This window comes from Saccoglossus kowalevskii, chromosome 12 (genome assembly GCF_978046115.1).
Source record: "Saccoglossus kowalevskii chromosome 12, keSacKowa6.1, whole genome shotgun sequence".
Lineage (NCBI taxonomy): Eukaryota > Metazoa > Hemichordata > Enteropneusta > Harrimaniidae > Saccoglossus > Saccoglossus kowalevskii.
Genome location: NC_140652.1, coordinates 34408928 through 34425328, shown reverse-complemented (window position 1 = coordinate 34425328; position 16401 = coordinate 34408928). Strand labels below are relative to the sequence as shown.

At 34.5% G+C, this 16401-nt stretch overlaps 1 protein-coding gene across 1 annotated transcript; it reads left to right on the top strand.

Moving 5' to 3' along the window:
- Positions 1 to 1258: 1258 nt before the first annotated feature.
- Positions 1259 to 14630, top strand: LOC100378998 (neuronal acetylcholine receptor subunit alpha-6-like). The gene is made up of 5 exons (XM_006811664.2): positions 1259 to 1313; positions 1690 to 1829; positions 3413 to 3457; positions 3779 to 3888; positions 12944 to 14630. Exons 1-5 carry the CDS (start codon positions 1259 to 1261, stop codon positions 14070 to 14072), a joined length of 1479 nt encoding a protein of 492 aa, XP_006811727.1. The 3' UTR covers positions 14073 to 14630.
- The last annotated feature ends 1771 nt before the right edge of the window (positions 14631 to 16401 follow it).

Below are 16401 nucleotides of genomic sequence, written 5' to 3'. Positions count from 1 at the left end.
TTTCTGACTGATGCGCGAGGCTTCGCGGAATAGGAATGGTGTCCTTTGTATTTCAATGAGAATGGTTTCAATGAAAACCATTGGTGTCATCTAGATTTCAGACCGATAAAAAAAGTCGTCCGAGTCTATATACATACGTTGCTGATTTCAGTGTAACATCTCGAAATACCAGCGAACATTCTTTCACGAGATTGGCGTCTGACCCACCGTTTGTATTCAGTTATGTCGGATTTATATACTCGCTATATTTGTTGTTGATGCGTGCGTTCGAAAATAGAAGCGATTGAATGTGACAGCAATAATAAAGCTATAGTACAAATAGTAAAAACGTGACTTGGTAAATTACGCATTTGTGTCTGATTTATTGGTTTAGTGCCAGCAAATTCATAGTTTTCTGTTTCTGGGTCAGTGACATCGCAAATACTATTCATGATACAGATATGATAAATGTATTATTCCTATATTCAATTTCAATCCATTTGATAAAAACCTATTGTTTCCCCCAATATGGCATTTATTATCTTTCTGCACAGTGAATCGTAAATTCTAACTATCTGCGACAATAAGGTAGAATCAGTGTAGTGTTTCAAGTTATTCTACAATTCATGACATATTCTGCCATGTGTACATTTCAGTATGCACGTCACAAAAATATGAATTATGGAATGTTATCATCTATAATTGTCAATAGTTTAAGAGTTATATATTGAAATCTACATAGATATTCTTTGTTTGGTTTACAAATACAAATACTAGGTACAACATGTATTTATTTAATTGTCAATCTGTTACAAAATATTTGTTTTAGGGCTTAGAGAACCATTAATGAACGGCATGTGCTATAACGATATAACGACACTGCTAATATTGTGTTTTAAATATTTCACAATGTGTACTGTATTGTATACTGTATTTATGTCACCAATCACTTTACATATTACTCCAGAGTACATGAAAAGAGTAGACTAAACACATATTCAGATCAATATAGTGCGACTGTGAAATCTGATAATGCAATATATAATAATGCATTTAACTGTTATAAACTTTCGCTCTTCAATCCAATGTGACACAATTTCTGACTAAGTTTTTGCTTGTGGGCGATTGTCGAAACGTTGCGCATGCGCTGCATTCACGCAGCATCATTAGTAGTAAGACATATTGCAAAACTGATTTTCGTTTCTTCTCTCGTCGGCTCTGTGTTTCTCATAGCCAGTTTTCTTTTAAGAGGAAGATTTTTTAGACGTGAACAGCAATGATGTACGTTTACTCACTCATCGGTTTTATTTTCTGCGGATTCGCTACGTCGACAGGTAAGTTAGTAAGTACCACAATGCAGAGAGACAAGTGGATAATTTCTTCCTATAAATTGTTGTGTTGTATATTCACTCACATTGGCATGATACCTGAACGATCAGAAGCGTTTAGAATTATTTTAACACCTTACGGTGTACCCTTGATTTGCCTGCGTTGTTACGTGACTGCACTATTGGGGAATTTGGGCGTATGTTTGGTCTGGTTATTCGACATACAAGCGTATAATACTATGTGCAGATAAAGTGAGTTTGACTGTATACTTAGTACATAATGATACTGAAAATAGTAACTTTAAACTATTTACTCTCTTGGACGTAAATACGTATACGACGTAATATCTTGATGTGTAATTTAACTATTGCTTGATTCCAGAATTCATTAGTGTGTCAGTGGAAGAAAAGTTGCGTAATGAATTGTTTGCATCTTATGACCGTACTGTGAGAGCATCTAATATCTCCGGTGTACCAGTTGTCATCAACGTTGCATTATCAGTGACTCAGCTACTAGATGTGGTAAGCATACCATAATTAATTGATCAATAATTATTCTATGCATATTCGTGTTTCATTTAAGATGCGTGCACCGTGATAGCTGAACTGTGCACGTGCACTACAATAAGAATACAACTATTTAATGTGTGATCCTAATAATAGATAACACTGTAGTTAGGATATACCATATTTCATGATACAATACGCTGCATGCCTGCAATTGGAAACCATCGTGTTCCATAGTATTTACGTCAGTAATTAGTTGGGACAAATTTAATTCCCGTAAAATAATTTGTGATGAATGTATGCATTGTCTTGTCTGTGTCAAGGATATATGTATTCTTTAAAACTATTAAATTTAGTTCAAAGATTTATATTATATATACAATATTTTTGAAGTAGACCTGATTCTTGCAAAATATGCAGTATTCAGGTATATAATATAATTGCGTATAAACTTATTATGTTTATTATTATTATTATGAAGCTTGAGACTTGTCACGAATGTTCTTAAAATGTGTTGACCGGTTTTATTCTCATGTCAAAAGTCATTGACAGCGAGTGTGAGAATAATAACTTGACAGTCGACATTTCCACGCATCTCCTGTTGTTCAATGGTCTCGGATATGATTCTATTCGATTATATTTCATTTTATATTAAACGGAAACTCTTCGTTAGAGTTGCAGTTAACCACTGTTCAACTTTGTGCCTTATCAAAATAGCGTTAACTACTCGTTGATAATAAATAGCCGGAATGGATCTGAATGACATGGAACCCAACTGCAGAATAGATTAACTAAATAAAACCCTGTTCGTATTGATTGTCACATCGCAATTACGTATTACATAATACATAAATGATTATTTTTATGATCAATGTGTTTACAGGCAATTAGGCTGCAATCAATATGGTATTCAGCACCATAAATCAATAAGTTTAAAAAATGAGAACCGTATGAAACTATTAACAATGTTTGTGAAGTAATTGTAGACGGTGTAAATGATGCATTGTTTTGCAGTCGGGAATTATTTGTATTATTTATTCAATTGGGCAATGTCACATATTATTTAGCACCAGTATAAATAGGAAGTGTACGTAAAAGAACTGTTATCAGGACTAACACTTTGTTACCAAACTATGTAATTAGGTTGAATCACGATAACAATGGCAATACTCTGTAATCATTTTAATTTTACAAGTGGATATGTCATACACGAATAGTACACACGGTCATAGATTTCCATTAATGACGTCATTCAAACTCAAATATTGCCCATCATATTTTACGAACTCAAGTAATACAATCTACCAGTACTTTCTAAACGGCAGTCTTGATGACCGGGAACAATCGAATGCGTCAGTAAGGTGTTCACTGTCATATTTGGTGACATCTAATTGTGTTGATTGATAGCAAATAAAATGCATATGTAAACAGCTGACTAATGGCTTCTAGCAAATTTTGAATGTTATCAATACATCATCTTTGAACTTAACAATTTCTTTTATGCCATTTGACACTTGGCAAACATCTACTGCGAACGTCCACTGTCCAATTCAGCAGAATTGGTTGTTATATTTTCTTATTGTCGTTTCTATTATTAGGACGAAAAACGGCAAGTTATAACTTTGAGTACATGGCTTTATCAGGTAAGTCGTGAGTGAAAATGAAGTATACAGATTATTCAATGATACGTTTGATTAATCTTCTTCTATCAAACAGACTCAGTCAAGCGACATATTGCTGTAATCGATATGTACCTAGTATGTTGAATACAAAATCCAGAATATCACTGGAAGTAAAGACTGAATATTTGAATATTTAATTATCAGCGTATGTTTAGTTATATAATTTTGAGTCGTAGAATTCACATCAAATATTTCTCCTTTTCAAATTGTGGAGTTTTAACATAACCGCATGTTCTTATTAGAAACAATAACTATATGTTGTGCCTATTGATTCATGATTAGATTTGGAAGGACTACCGTCTTCACTGGGAGCCCAGTGACTATGAAGGCATTCACTCAATTCCAATAAAGGCTCAGGATGTATGGTATCCCGACACAGCAATTTACACAAGGTGGGTACTTAAAATAACATCCTAGAAATTCTCATTTTCTGCTTAATTGGTTACATTGATTTTTACATCTCAGTGCTTACACAGTGATGTTTTCATTATTCCAATCATTATAATGATAGGATATTAGAACATTGTTTACGCATGCGCAATAGGAAATAGTTATTGTAGTCAGCCCTTATTATTTATCCATAATTACCCACGCAAAATTATATTGACATTGGCATAATTGCTATTCATTTACAAAATAATATTTGTAACATTTGCGGTGTCTGTCAAGTTTGACAAAATATAAAAGATTTTTTTACTGTCACTGGAAAAATATTAAACTATGGTTTGCGAAACCTATTACTGAGAACAACATGTCACAATGAAGTAAACTATAGTAAAACAATAACAATAACACGTGGCAGTGAAGGCAATATCAGGATTAATTGCCAGCGAATGGTCATTGTCTTGGGTATCAACCTGAGGAAAGACAACAAATTATGGTATTTCCCAAACGTTAGTGTGTTATTTCTTTTATCACATTTAACCGCAATCTCCACATGTTCATTATATCAAACACGCATCTCGCGCGCAATATCGAAATAAGTGTATGTAATATTACTAGTAATCATTGGGCTGTTGTACCTACCCTTTTGCCGAAAAAAAAACTATGGAGATGTTTTTAGAAGTACAAAACAGGTGTCAAATCGTACAATTTGTATTTGGAATAAATTTATAACTTCATGATTTAAATGGAAATATAATTCACCACGCACCGATGGATACAGTCTTATGAACGCATTAATCTCAATCGGGTCAGAGTCTCCGTTGTTAGACTCGGTAAGTATTGAACGCTCACACACGCTACGTATAAAAATGTATATTTTATTTAAATACTCATACTAGTTCGAGTGACGAAAATTTTGCATATCTTATGAAAACAAGATGAAAGTAATCGTCATTGTGGCAGTGATATGAATTATGAATCACGTCACCATACTGTGTCATATATCTTTCGCTCTTGACCTCTGCGGACAAGATCAACTTAACACTTGTTTCCAATGTTAAGTGTTAAAAATTTGAACCACGCACAGGTACAATCATAAATTCAAATTTATCACATTAAATATTTTCAAGTCATTCAGTGAGGATCCGAAATCTTTAACTAACACCTGCAATATAAATTCCTGTGATTCAATAATGCTGATCACTGTCTTTCTACACATCGTGTATGTGTGCTTGGATGATTAATTCGGTCATTGTATTAACAGCTTATATAAATTGCGACAGAATGGTGATTCCAGGATTAAATCAAAGTGATTACAATCTGTTATATTATAACCGTTGAAATATCCATAAGGTGTAGATGTCAGAAACTAGTCAAACCAAAGATGATCAACGTGGCGGTCTTTTTATGGCGGTCTTTTTATCGCTTTCACCAACTCCAACATTTCATACACATGTAGACTTAATTCAATTTATATTATATAAATTGAATTCTAATGTACAACTGAAAACTTTGTACTTGTAACGCTCAGTCAGCTGGCGTACACGTGATAAAGAAATAAACGTGATTAGCTGAATAAAGAGACACGTTGAGAACCGGGTTTTCAGTTCCCTACATATACAATTTTTATAGCCAAGCGCAATCGCTTATAAGTTCGACCGAATACGTCGTTTTGCTATTTATTTTTAAGGCGATCTCTCACCCATTTAACAAATCATCTGCCAAGCACACAGCTAAAATACGGTTTTGTATGTCGTTCTCATTATAAATGATATCAACCCAACTGTATCTGGTTGTGTCTTAGATATTTCTATGTCACTCTTGTAGTTCTAGACAATGTTTTGAGACTCAGCTAAACAATGCTATATATCGTATTCGTTTATGGTGTGATCATAACCATCATGTGCTCATTAATATTGATAACACACGTGTAATGATTTTCATTGCGCCGTAAAAAAAAATAACTGGATGTCTATGACAATGACATCAAATGACATTAATGACATCAAACTGCGTAACGTGACGAGTGAAACAATACTGGGTGTCCGAACTGATAACACGATATCGTGGTCAATACTTATAATCTATATTTAAGTAGTGCAAAGGGAAGCGTACATTTCGGCTATTGTTTTGTTGTGAGGGACATTTGTGGTATTTTAATTAGTATTAGAATTGATATTATATAAGCGTATTATTAAAAATAAATTAATAATATTATGCAAATTTTTGAACGGGCTGGTATTGATTTATATGCGTAAAATTCTAATACTTTGCATGAAAGTATATACTAGTCGTTATACCAGCTCTTCTGGTAAATCTAACATATATCTACCAATAACAAAAATACACTGAACACTGCGTTTGTATAAATATGTGTGTTTTTTTCTGTGTCTTTTTTATAGAACTAGCTGCTCGAGTCAGCTACTCAATGTTAACATAACCCTTATTATACGTTTTCTGCATTTAATATATACCCACATATTTAAAAGTGAGTGCAGCCGAAGTCCGCTAGCGTAGCAAGCTCTAAAAATAGCAGGTATATATATTAGAAATGTATGGGAAAAAACTGTACCCTAAGAGTATGGAAACGGTGCACTTCCGGTCAATGGGCGCCGCCGTTTTCTTTGTTGTTTCACAAATTATGCAGAGGGAAACAGCTCATTCACAACAGAGCGTTATCAGAAAGTAAATCAATTGTTTTCTGGCAATGAACTGAAAATACAGTTAACATTTGAATAGTGTTTCGGGCCATTTTTATCAGCAACAACACACTAATCATGCGAGGCGCCATCTTGAATCCCATCCAAATCGCGCGTAAACAAATAACTCGACTCTCGCAGTTCACGCGCTTCGACGCAAAACAGCTATGCTTCCTCCAATAGACTCGTACAACAAAACGTGTGACGTCAAACAATATCTCTAATAAAAGTCAACAAAGGCAGAATATTTTCCCTCATCATACCATCGAAACTATCGCCAATCGATATTTCGTATATTAAATTCTCACCTTACCATTTAGTTTGATGTTTTTTCAGGGATTAGTGCTCCGGACCACACTTTTAACTTCATCTGCAGTCATTTGCTTCAGTTAAAGCAAGAACTCTTAATCAAAACTCACGTAAAGCGAACATGTCATCTGCTTCAGATGCATGTGGGCCACAGTCTTTTGAGATAAATGTTTTTTCATATATGTAGGGAGTATGGACAATAGATAGTAACAGAAATTAGCAAGGGGTCCATGGGGGGGGGGTTAAAATTACACGATTGACCTACGGATGGACGGCTGACTGCGAAACTTTTCATTGGACGCCCCCCCCCCTCCCGCTACTGATAGTATAAGACGACCATATCCTGGCGTTTAGTTATTCCATTTTTCCGACAAACCGAGTGACGCCAGTAATGTTGTTCTCGTTCGACCTCATCAAGGCATGAGTTGCGTACGGTTTAGCAACATAAAACATAACAACTTTAAATAGATCATTTTGTCGCGGTTCTCGCGCTGGTGAATGTTAAATAAACATGCTATTGATTGGTGATAGGTTCAACTGCGTGATACAAGGAAATTGTGTACTGTTATCGACTTTTATATCCGATCCCATTTGACGTCGAACGTTTGTCTATGAGAGGAACCGTGCCATTAAATCAGAAATGGCGCACACAAAAAAAACAGTAATAGGTGTTATGATGCTTCACGTACACGAGCTATCGGCATGACGTCATTGGTCATCGGCCATGTCAACTTATAAACATTATTGTCACACCTAACAGTTATTAGTCGAGAGTTGTGAAAATTTGCTCGCTTTATTTGCTCGCATTAGAACGCAATTTTATTTTTCGCGCATCTACTCAAAATGGACGCATTTTGTTAGCACATTTACGCATTTAATTTGGACGCATGAGTTTCAGGGCGTCTTGTGAACAAAATTATAACGACTTCTGATTACATCAGTATCGTTATTTTATTTGTTTTACTAAGTGACATAGATCAGCTTTGTCAGATAGTTACTGATTTCTGTTAGCATACCATAAGAGTGTGTTATAGATGGTATTTAAGCCAAGTTTTCTTGAACGGTACAAGGTTTAGAAAATCGTACGAATTTATTTCATATAGAATTACATATAATCGCTCAGAGAATGTGAATCGAAATAAACTGACAATATTTTCTGAGTAAACGGTATACGGTAAACCAATTATGTTAATTGCCATTTATTTTCACTATTTCGATGTTTTGAGCAATTTTAAAATCAAGAATTTGGCAGGCAAACAATGAGATTTATTGTAATTTCTTGTTTACGTGAATTAATATAGCAGATTTTACATATCGGTGAAAACCAGGGAACAATTAATGTGTTTACAGTACATGTTTTCGAGGGGTGTAGTATAGCCGATAAATCGCTAAATATTGCTACTGAGTATGAACTAAATGACTCTTATATGAACATTGATGTTATTCGTTTGATGTATAGACGGATAAACCGACGTAGAGGTGATTTACTGTTTCTGTCGTTAGTGTCGAAAATATATATCTCATGACAGATTAAGACAAATATTTAGTACACTTTCTATTGATTTTTTACGGTCTGGTTTTAGACAACATGAAAGTAAAAATAAAACTATGAATTAAATGCAATTAAATAGTAACGAGGAATGTGCAATTCAATCACCATTATTAGTGGTTTAAATACCTAGTATGATGGGAGGATATTGTATATATGATCAAAGAAATCCGTTAAAATATTTTACAAATAACACAATAAACAAAATCTCTTAGTATACCCTACAATCGATTGAGCGTGGCGATTTATTTCAACAAGACTTAATTAATGCATTACTGAATCGATTTGCGAAGAAAACGATACCGCTAGTTTTTAGGTTAATTGTGTCATGTCAGTATTCTCACGCAACATAGAGGCATTATTTATTTCTTTACCGTATTCAGTGAAACCGAATCTTTTGATTAATTTAAAAATTGAAAACGTTCCCTCCAATTGCGGAAAAAATAAATTAAAGAAAATACAAAGACGGTAATAATACAGTCATCCCGTTCCTTCGTCACATGTTTCTATTACTAATAAACGATTGTTATTGCTCACCATTTCAATAAAATAATTATTAAAAAAATTGGTCAGAAATTCTTTCTATAGTCGTCATTATAATTATATTACTAATAAAATAACATAAATGAGATCAAGCCTTCGTGGGGGGGATATATTTTAAATAACACCGTGTTCTGAGCTTTTTCCACTGTAAATATTGTTAACGATTCTCACAACCCACGCTTTATTACACCGCTAGATAATATTATTTAAAATTAATTGATTGATTGATTGATTGCGACAGTAAATGGTACAACCATTGTCAAGCTGTTGTTGCACCTGGTATGTTTTCAATCAAATGTGTCATCGTAATAGTGGTTAGTCCACTCATTAGAACAAACATCGCTCACAAATGTAGATTGTTTAATTAATTATTACAAATGTAAAGAATTAATGCTTGCAAAGTTAACTTAAACTGAACCAAGGAGGCAATTAATTCATTTATGTTCGCAATTACCATCCTCTGATACCACATTATACGTCTCGTTAATCATTATTAAGCGACAGCTGATTTAATCACAGTGTAGACATTGTGTACATTTCACCGCAGCCTAAACTGGTAGTTTCATGGACACTCACCTGAAAAGCCAACATTTTATTGTCCATAAAATACCACGTCATGTCAGCAGATATGGAGGAATATGATGAAGTGGGCTAGACGGTTAACAATATATTGTTACGAAAAGCATTTCGAAACTTGACTGCATTTAATGTTTTTCGACCATATGCGAATATAGAGACAACGAATGTTGGGAGTATGCGATAACGGGTTTCGTCACATTCATTTGATTACAGATCCTGAATTGGCATCTGAACTTAGTAACACAAATATATTGGAATAACTGTCAGTGATAAAGTAAAATCGAGCTTCAATATTATGTGGTATAAATTTATAATGAAACTCTACTATCGTCTCAACGTGTGATAATTGATATGGGTCCCGCGTACACAAAACAGCCATGGATCAGTTGCTCATTCATTTTTTTAATATTTATTATTTCGAAATGTTCTTCGCTCTCTTGTCATATGTTTTTAGTTCTTTGTACTACCTGTAATCTATGGCAAATTAATAAATACAAATACGATTATCATCTTGTGATTTCATAGAACAGCTGTTCAATTATAATCCTATGACGTCACACATTATGAATGTCAAACACGAAGTGACAATGAAGCATGGTGTAAATATTGTTGTGGGCACACTGGTAGTGGGTCACTATGCACTAAATAAATATTGGAATATGTTAATGAACTGTAACTATGTCAAACATATTGTATAAGTATTACGAGCATGTAAAAGCAGTTATCGTGTTTGATATCATTACTCACGTTGTCAGTGAATGTCTCTCAGTATTCAAACTATAATCAGCGCTTTGTAATTCTGGTAGAAGTGTACAAAACTCTTCCCAAATTACCAATAATCTGTCTTTAAATGCAATCATACAAGAACCCCTGTTAAACGTAACAATATGTAGGCGATGCCTCGGTCAATAATGTTCGTGTTATCAAAACTGAATATTGACCAATACTGAGGTAACTATATAAACTAACATAAAATCAAAGGTTTGAGTATTTTTATGTAAACAACTAAGCATGCGCAAAAGCGAAATCGATTTCATTGGATTTTCATTATTTACTTAATGAGTTTTATTCACTACCACGTGATCGCGCTATGTCCAATCAACGCGGTGATCTTGAATACGGGGTATAATAAATTATATTCACAGGCACTGGACGATGTGCTCAGTAATCCGTGTACGTTGTCTTGCCCTACAACAACTTTCTGAAATGTTAGTTTAGGGATTAGTAGCATTAAACAGTTATGGAATAAGGTAGCTGAGGCGTCCACGAGAAGATAAGTAACCCTTCTGATTGATATTATTGACTGGCATATTACTATAGTGAACGTTGACCTTGATTAAATAAATACTCCGATGTTTATCTAGCGACTATTGATAGATTAATCAGAACATTTATCTCTACATTTTTGAAGATTATGTGATTTCTGTTCTATTCAGTCACACCTGGAAAATAATAAACACAGCTTCAAGAAGTATTCAATATGGTTCACAATAAGTTCGAAAGAAACAGAAGCATGTGTATATGTCTATGTATATATTAATAACATTATTCGACCATCAAATTTGTTCGAATAGTTTTAACATTCAAGAATTGGAGTTCACTGACATGTATGGAAGCCACTGGAGAATTATTTTCCTGCCAGTGGTGTGGGAGTAGAAAAGGGGTGATTGAATAAATTGTGCATGATATTACTCTAACATGGCCAAACTATGTTAACAGACGAACTACAGGTTTCACTGCCAAGTGATCTGTATGTGTGCTGATAATAACAGCGTTAGGAATGATAGCACATTGTTATTTGATAAGATTTGTTTCAGATTTGATCATGGGGCGTGAAAATGGAAATATAAACAACAGGTTAATATCCATCTAAAAAACGATTACAACAGTAGAGAACACTAAAGGTAATCGAACAATTAAAAAAAATCACTAGGCAAGGACAAAATCACAAATAAAATAATAATGTATTTACAGTCTGTATCAATTGAGTAAAAATATATAATATATATAACAATACTACCAGTAATTATTGAGAATACACTCTTCAAGTTGTCTAGCAAACTATCTACATCTGTATTAAATAGCAGTTTACACATGTATGCTGATGTTACTTTATGAGGAACGAATGTCAGGACAGGTTCCCACCTGGCTATACAACACACAAAATGATTTGACAATATTTGATAAATACATTAACTACAAAACAAAAACGTACAAATGTCTTTGATAGCAGGTCGCGTGAAGGATTGTATTATATTGTATTACAAGTTATCAAGCAAATAACTATAGTTATTTGATCGTAGCTAAAAAAAACTGCAGGTAAAGTATAACCGAAACACGATCATCTGGTCTATGTGTTGCCAACGTCCTGTGTAATTCGCATGTTCTTAGCGTTATTGGGAGATTGTTATCAGTTAGGTGGGTCACAGTTCCGCCAACACAGCGCTAGCTAGTGTTTAAAACGGTGTTTTCAATGGTCCAGGTAATTAAAAATACAGTAGCAAATTAGCCGCCAGATAATTCCTATTGCAAACATTGGTAGGACATATCAATTACCGTATTCGTATATATCTAAGCTTTCGTGTGAGGGGTATGTGTTATAGTAGCCAGCTTAGAAATCAATTTGTTTGTTAGATATAAATTTGCAACACGTTTTACCCCTGTTTTTATTTGTTACATGTTGATGACCTTGTGTAAAAACAAAGGAAGGTTTACAGAACAGTTTCAATAATGATGGTCAAAAATTGGTATAAATATGTAACAAAAATGGACACAAACTAGTAAAAATTGAAATGAAATATTTAACAAACATTATGACCCATATAAAAAAAACTGAAATATATGAAAACTGAGAATTATTGATTTATTTATAAACTACTATTACGAGAATTATTGATGACAACCTAATGATAGCCTGACTGTTATCGACTCCGTGACGTCCACGCGATGTCATTTGAAAATGTTTGATTACAACTGTTCCAAGAGGAATTTGGATTATAACACGATCTAAGTTCTACTTTAAGCCAATAAATTCCCCTTTGTGTTTAGTGTTGAGCTCCTTTGCAAATAATCTGCCCCAAAAGCAAATATTCTGTTCTTGTCCAGAGAAGAAACCGCTAACATGTTATTGCGAGAAAAACGTGATAACCCGATGGATTATTTACGTTATTACATGTTATATTAGGTTTTTAAAAAGTACACCAAATGTTCTATTCCATTGATTTAGCTCTTGAGATAATTTGAGAAATTTGATAATAGATGCGCTTGCACTGAATTGAAAAAAACGAGCACGTTTCTTATGGATTAAAAACTAGGTGTAAGCATGAATGTTTATATGGTGTCCTTGTATATTCATATGATCTGTTTGTGTTCTCATATTTGTAGTGCCAGTGAAGAGCACGTGAATTTTCCAACAGTTGTAGCAGACTCAATGACTACGTTGGTTCAATACGACGGTAATATAACGGTGTGTTCTGCGCATATTTATGAGATACCCTGCAAAATGGACATTGTTGATTTCCCGTTTGATGTGCAGTCATGTGACATGGCAGTTGGAACGTGGGTACACACCGTACAACAACTCGATTACTACGTCACGTTCGATTCTATACAGCAAGAAGGTTTCCTACGTAATACGGAATGGAGTATAGACGGATCGAGTGCGACTCGGTACACGGCGGACTTCATTGTGTTTCCTGGCACGTATTCTTACGTGACCTTTACTTTGTTTATGCGACGCAAACCTCTTTATTACGTTATTAACCTTATTTTGCCGTGCGTTCTGTTCTCGCTTCTGACCGTCACTGTATTTTTTCTCCCGCCTAACTCAGCTGACCGCATCACAATGGGTGTATCCATCCTCCTGACTCTTTTTGTATTCAACCTCCTCGTTGCTGATATCATGCCGGCAACGTCAGAAAACGTACCCGGTCTATCACTATATCTCTTACTGAATATGGCCAGTGTTGTCAGCGCCATCGTCATCTCTGCTGCCTTGTTGTCGCTGTACCATAAAACTGGCAATGTTTCCTCATTCGTGAAACTTATCTTCATCGACCATTTGGCGAAAGCTGTCTTCGTGAAAACCAAGCCGAGGCTCGAACGCAGAAACAGTAACATTTCTCCAAATACCATCTCTGCCTCGCTGAGGGCGCACCGAAATTCGTTCGAAAATTTCGTCTTCGAAACGAACGAAATCGACGAGATTAAAATAATTGGACGAACACGATCGGCATCTCAACAAAGCCCCCGTACGCATTCGCCGGGTTTGAAGCAATGCGATGACGCAATATCGAGGAACTCGCGATTCTTGATTGACGTCATTCGAAGACTTGACGTCATCATTGGCCAACACAGGAAGTTATTTCAAAGCCAAGGTCACGACTCCTCTCGACCAATGGACATTGATGAATTTGGCGAATACCAGATACTTGCAAATGTTATAAATCGCTTGTTTTTTATTGTGTTTTTAATATTCTACCTAACAGGTACGTTTTATATATTTTTAATGTAGTTCAAAAACACTCGTTGACCAACCATATATTTGGCGCACTATATGCTCGCCATGTGGTCTCGGCTCAATCATAATATATTCAATTTATTTAAATTGACTTACTTCCACTGTTCATTCAATGTGCCCGCATAACTAAATCGATTGATTTTTATATCGAACATTTTACGTGGGGTATTTATTAAACATAATAATTGGTAGATATTAGTGATGAATAATTGCATGTTAAGAAAAAGACCACAACGTGAACGATTTACTGTATTACTCGCATTCAATATAAATGATTTACATGATATATGTATTCAATTACTAGATGTAAATGTAAATTTACATGTGTGTCAGTATTGTCTAGTAATTGTATTGAATATATTTCTGTATTTACCATTTCCGTACTATAAGTTACGTAATTTGGTATGTGAATAGAACAGTGTCGAGTTATATATTTATTAATGATGTATTCATAATCTAAATAGATTCCATGTTTGCCATTTCGTCTGTCCTGAAACATGTTACTTGATCTGTTTCGTTGTTGCATATAAATAAAATAGAGGTACTTCACAATCGCTCAGTATGTAAAAAGCACGATTTAAATCATTAATATATAATTTTACGCACAACTGTGAACAGGTTACCGTGGAAACAAGAGTTATGTCACGACGACACTGCTTCTAAGATAAGATAATCATACGTATTTAGTCAATTGTGAAATGTTACTTAAAAGTATATTCATTAGAATTAAACGTCATCTACCTTACTGGATATCGTTTATATTTATGTTGGATGTCACGGTATGCTGACAGATTACGCATTATACAAAAGTACGATCGGCATTGAACATGGCTATCATTTTCGTATACAATGTAGACTTGCATACAGTCTCTTGTTTATTTTTTGGTGTTTTTTTTTCAATAGTCTAAGAATAAAATATCATGGCAGTGTGTGAATAGCAAAATCAAATATGACAAATTAGCATGCAATTTAAAAGCGTACACAGTTTTCTACACATGGAAACCATGTATGTTAAAATCATCGTTTGATTAAGTGTATCAACTATTTTGATTATGGAATACATCATTTATGTACGTCGCGCCCTCTAGTAATAAAGCGCCCTCCGATAACGCGGCGTCAAAATGGAAGAAAACTGTTTTTAGTTGTACTTTCGTTCAAATTTCAAATATAGCAAAATCTTTTTAAAGCCTAATCTTCATTGACAAATAAAAAGATATAGACGATTTGAACGGCATTCGTCGCACACATTTACGTTACGTTTCATCCATTGAAGCACTTCGGCACTAGAGGGCGCCATTTATAGGAAAGGTTTTTGTGACGGACCTCCACTGCAAAACAGTTGTGTGGATGTAAAATGAATTACAATCGTGGCTATGTAACAAAATATATGTGGTATAAAACCTTAAAAAATACTATGAATTATCCTGGAAAAAACAGCGATTATCTCATTGACACAGTATAAGGTGAACGAGAAACGTGAGGGTTGTATGAATAACACTGACTACGTGTTCGACCTCGGTGAGAATACTTGACATGTGAGTAATCGCGAACAGAAACATGTGGTTTCATTCATTTCATATGCACTCAGACGTGGTTATCACTCATCTTGTTGCCACACAAGTTACAATTAAGAATAGGTTTCAAATTGCAACAGAAGCTCAAACGCGTCGTAATCTGCGCCATATTACTTCTGCGTGACAGTTAATCTTACTTCGGACTAAGAAAGTGGATACACATAATAAAACGCTTAAAGCCTTTTAAACTTTGCTGTTTATAAAAAAAATCCCGACAATATATAGTAGAAAGAAATTAGCCTGATTTGTCAGTTTCCAGTGTGTTGCATACCATCATCGAACAATATTTGACGTCTGAATAAATAGAATTGCTAATAACTATTAATATATTACGTGAACATCTGTAACGTATTGAAATTATGTAGGGTTTTTTCTAGACTGGCGCAGTCGGGACGATTAATTTGTTTTTGTAGTTCAAATAAAATACAGACTGCGCCAGTCTAGGCTTTTTCGTAATTCCTATCATATAATACTGTTAGAATGTCGTAATGATTGGATGCTGGACATTTACTGAGACTTAAATACAATCTCGTATGTTTCAATTAGGAAAAAGAAACTTTAGGAATCGAGGTCATCCACTCAAATTGAGATTATTCCAGAGATTGTTCTACTTATTATTTAATGATAAAATGTTTAGTGTGCCATCATACAATCGACAATACAATCTGACACAAGATTACGCTTCATCGGGAAAACAATCGATCATCCTCTGCCAAAAACTGGGGACAAGGCAAAGAGGCAGCTGTAAT

Coding starts and splice junctions, on each gene's coding strand:
- LOC100378998 (XM_006811664.2), top strand. CDS start 1,259: ATGTACGTTTACTCACTCATCGGTTTTATTTTCTGCGGATTCGCTACG. Junction 3,458..3,778: donor TGAGTACATGGCTTTATCAG/GTAAGTCGTGAG, acceptor ATTCATGATTAG/ATTTGGAAGGACTACCGTCT. Junction 3,889..12,943: donor GACACAGCAATTTACACAAG/GTGGGTACTTAA, acceptor TCATATTTGTAG/TGCCAGTGAAGAGCACGTGA.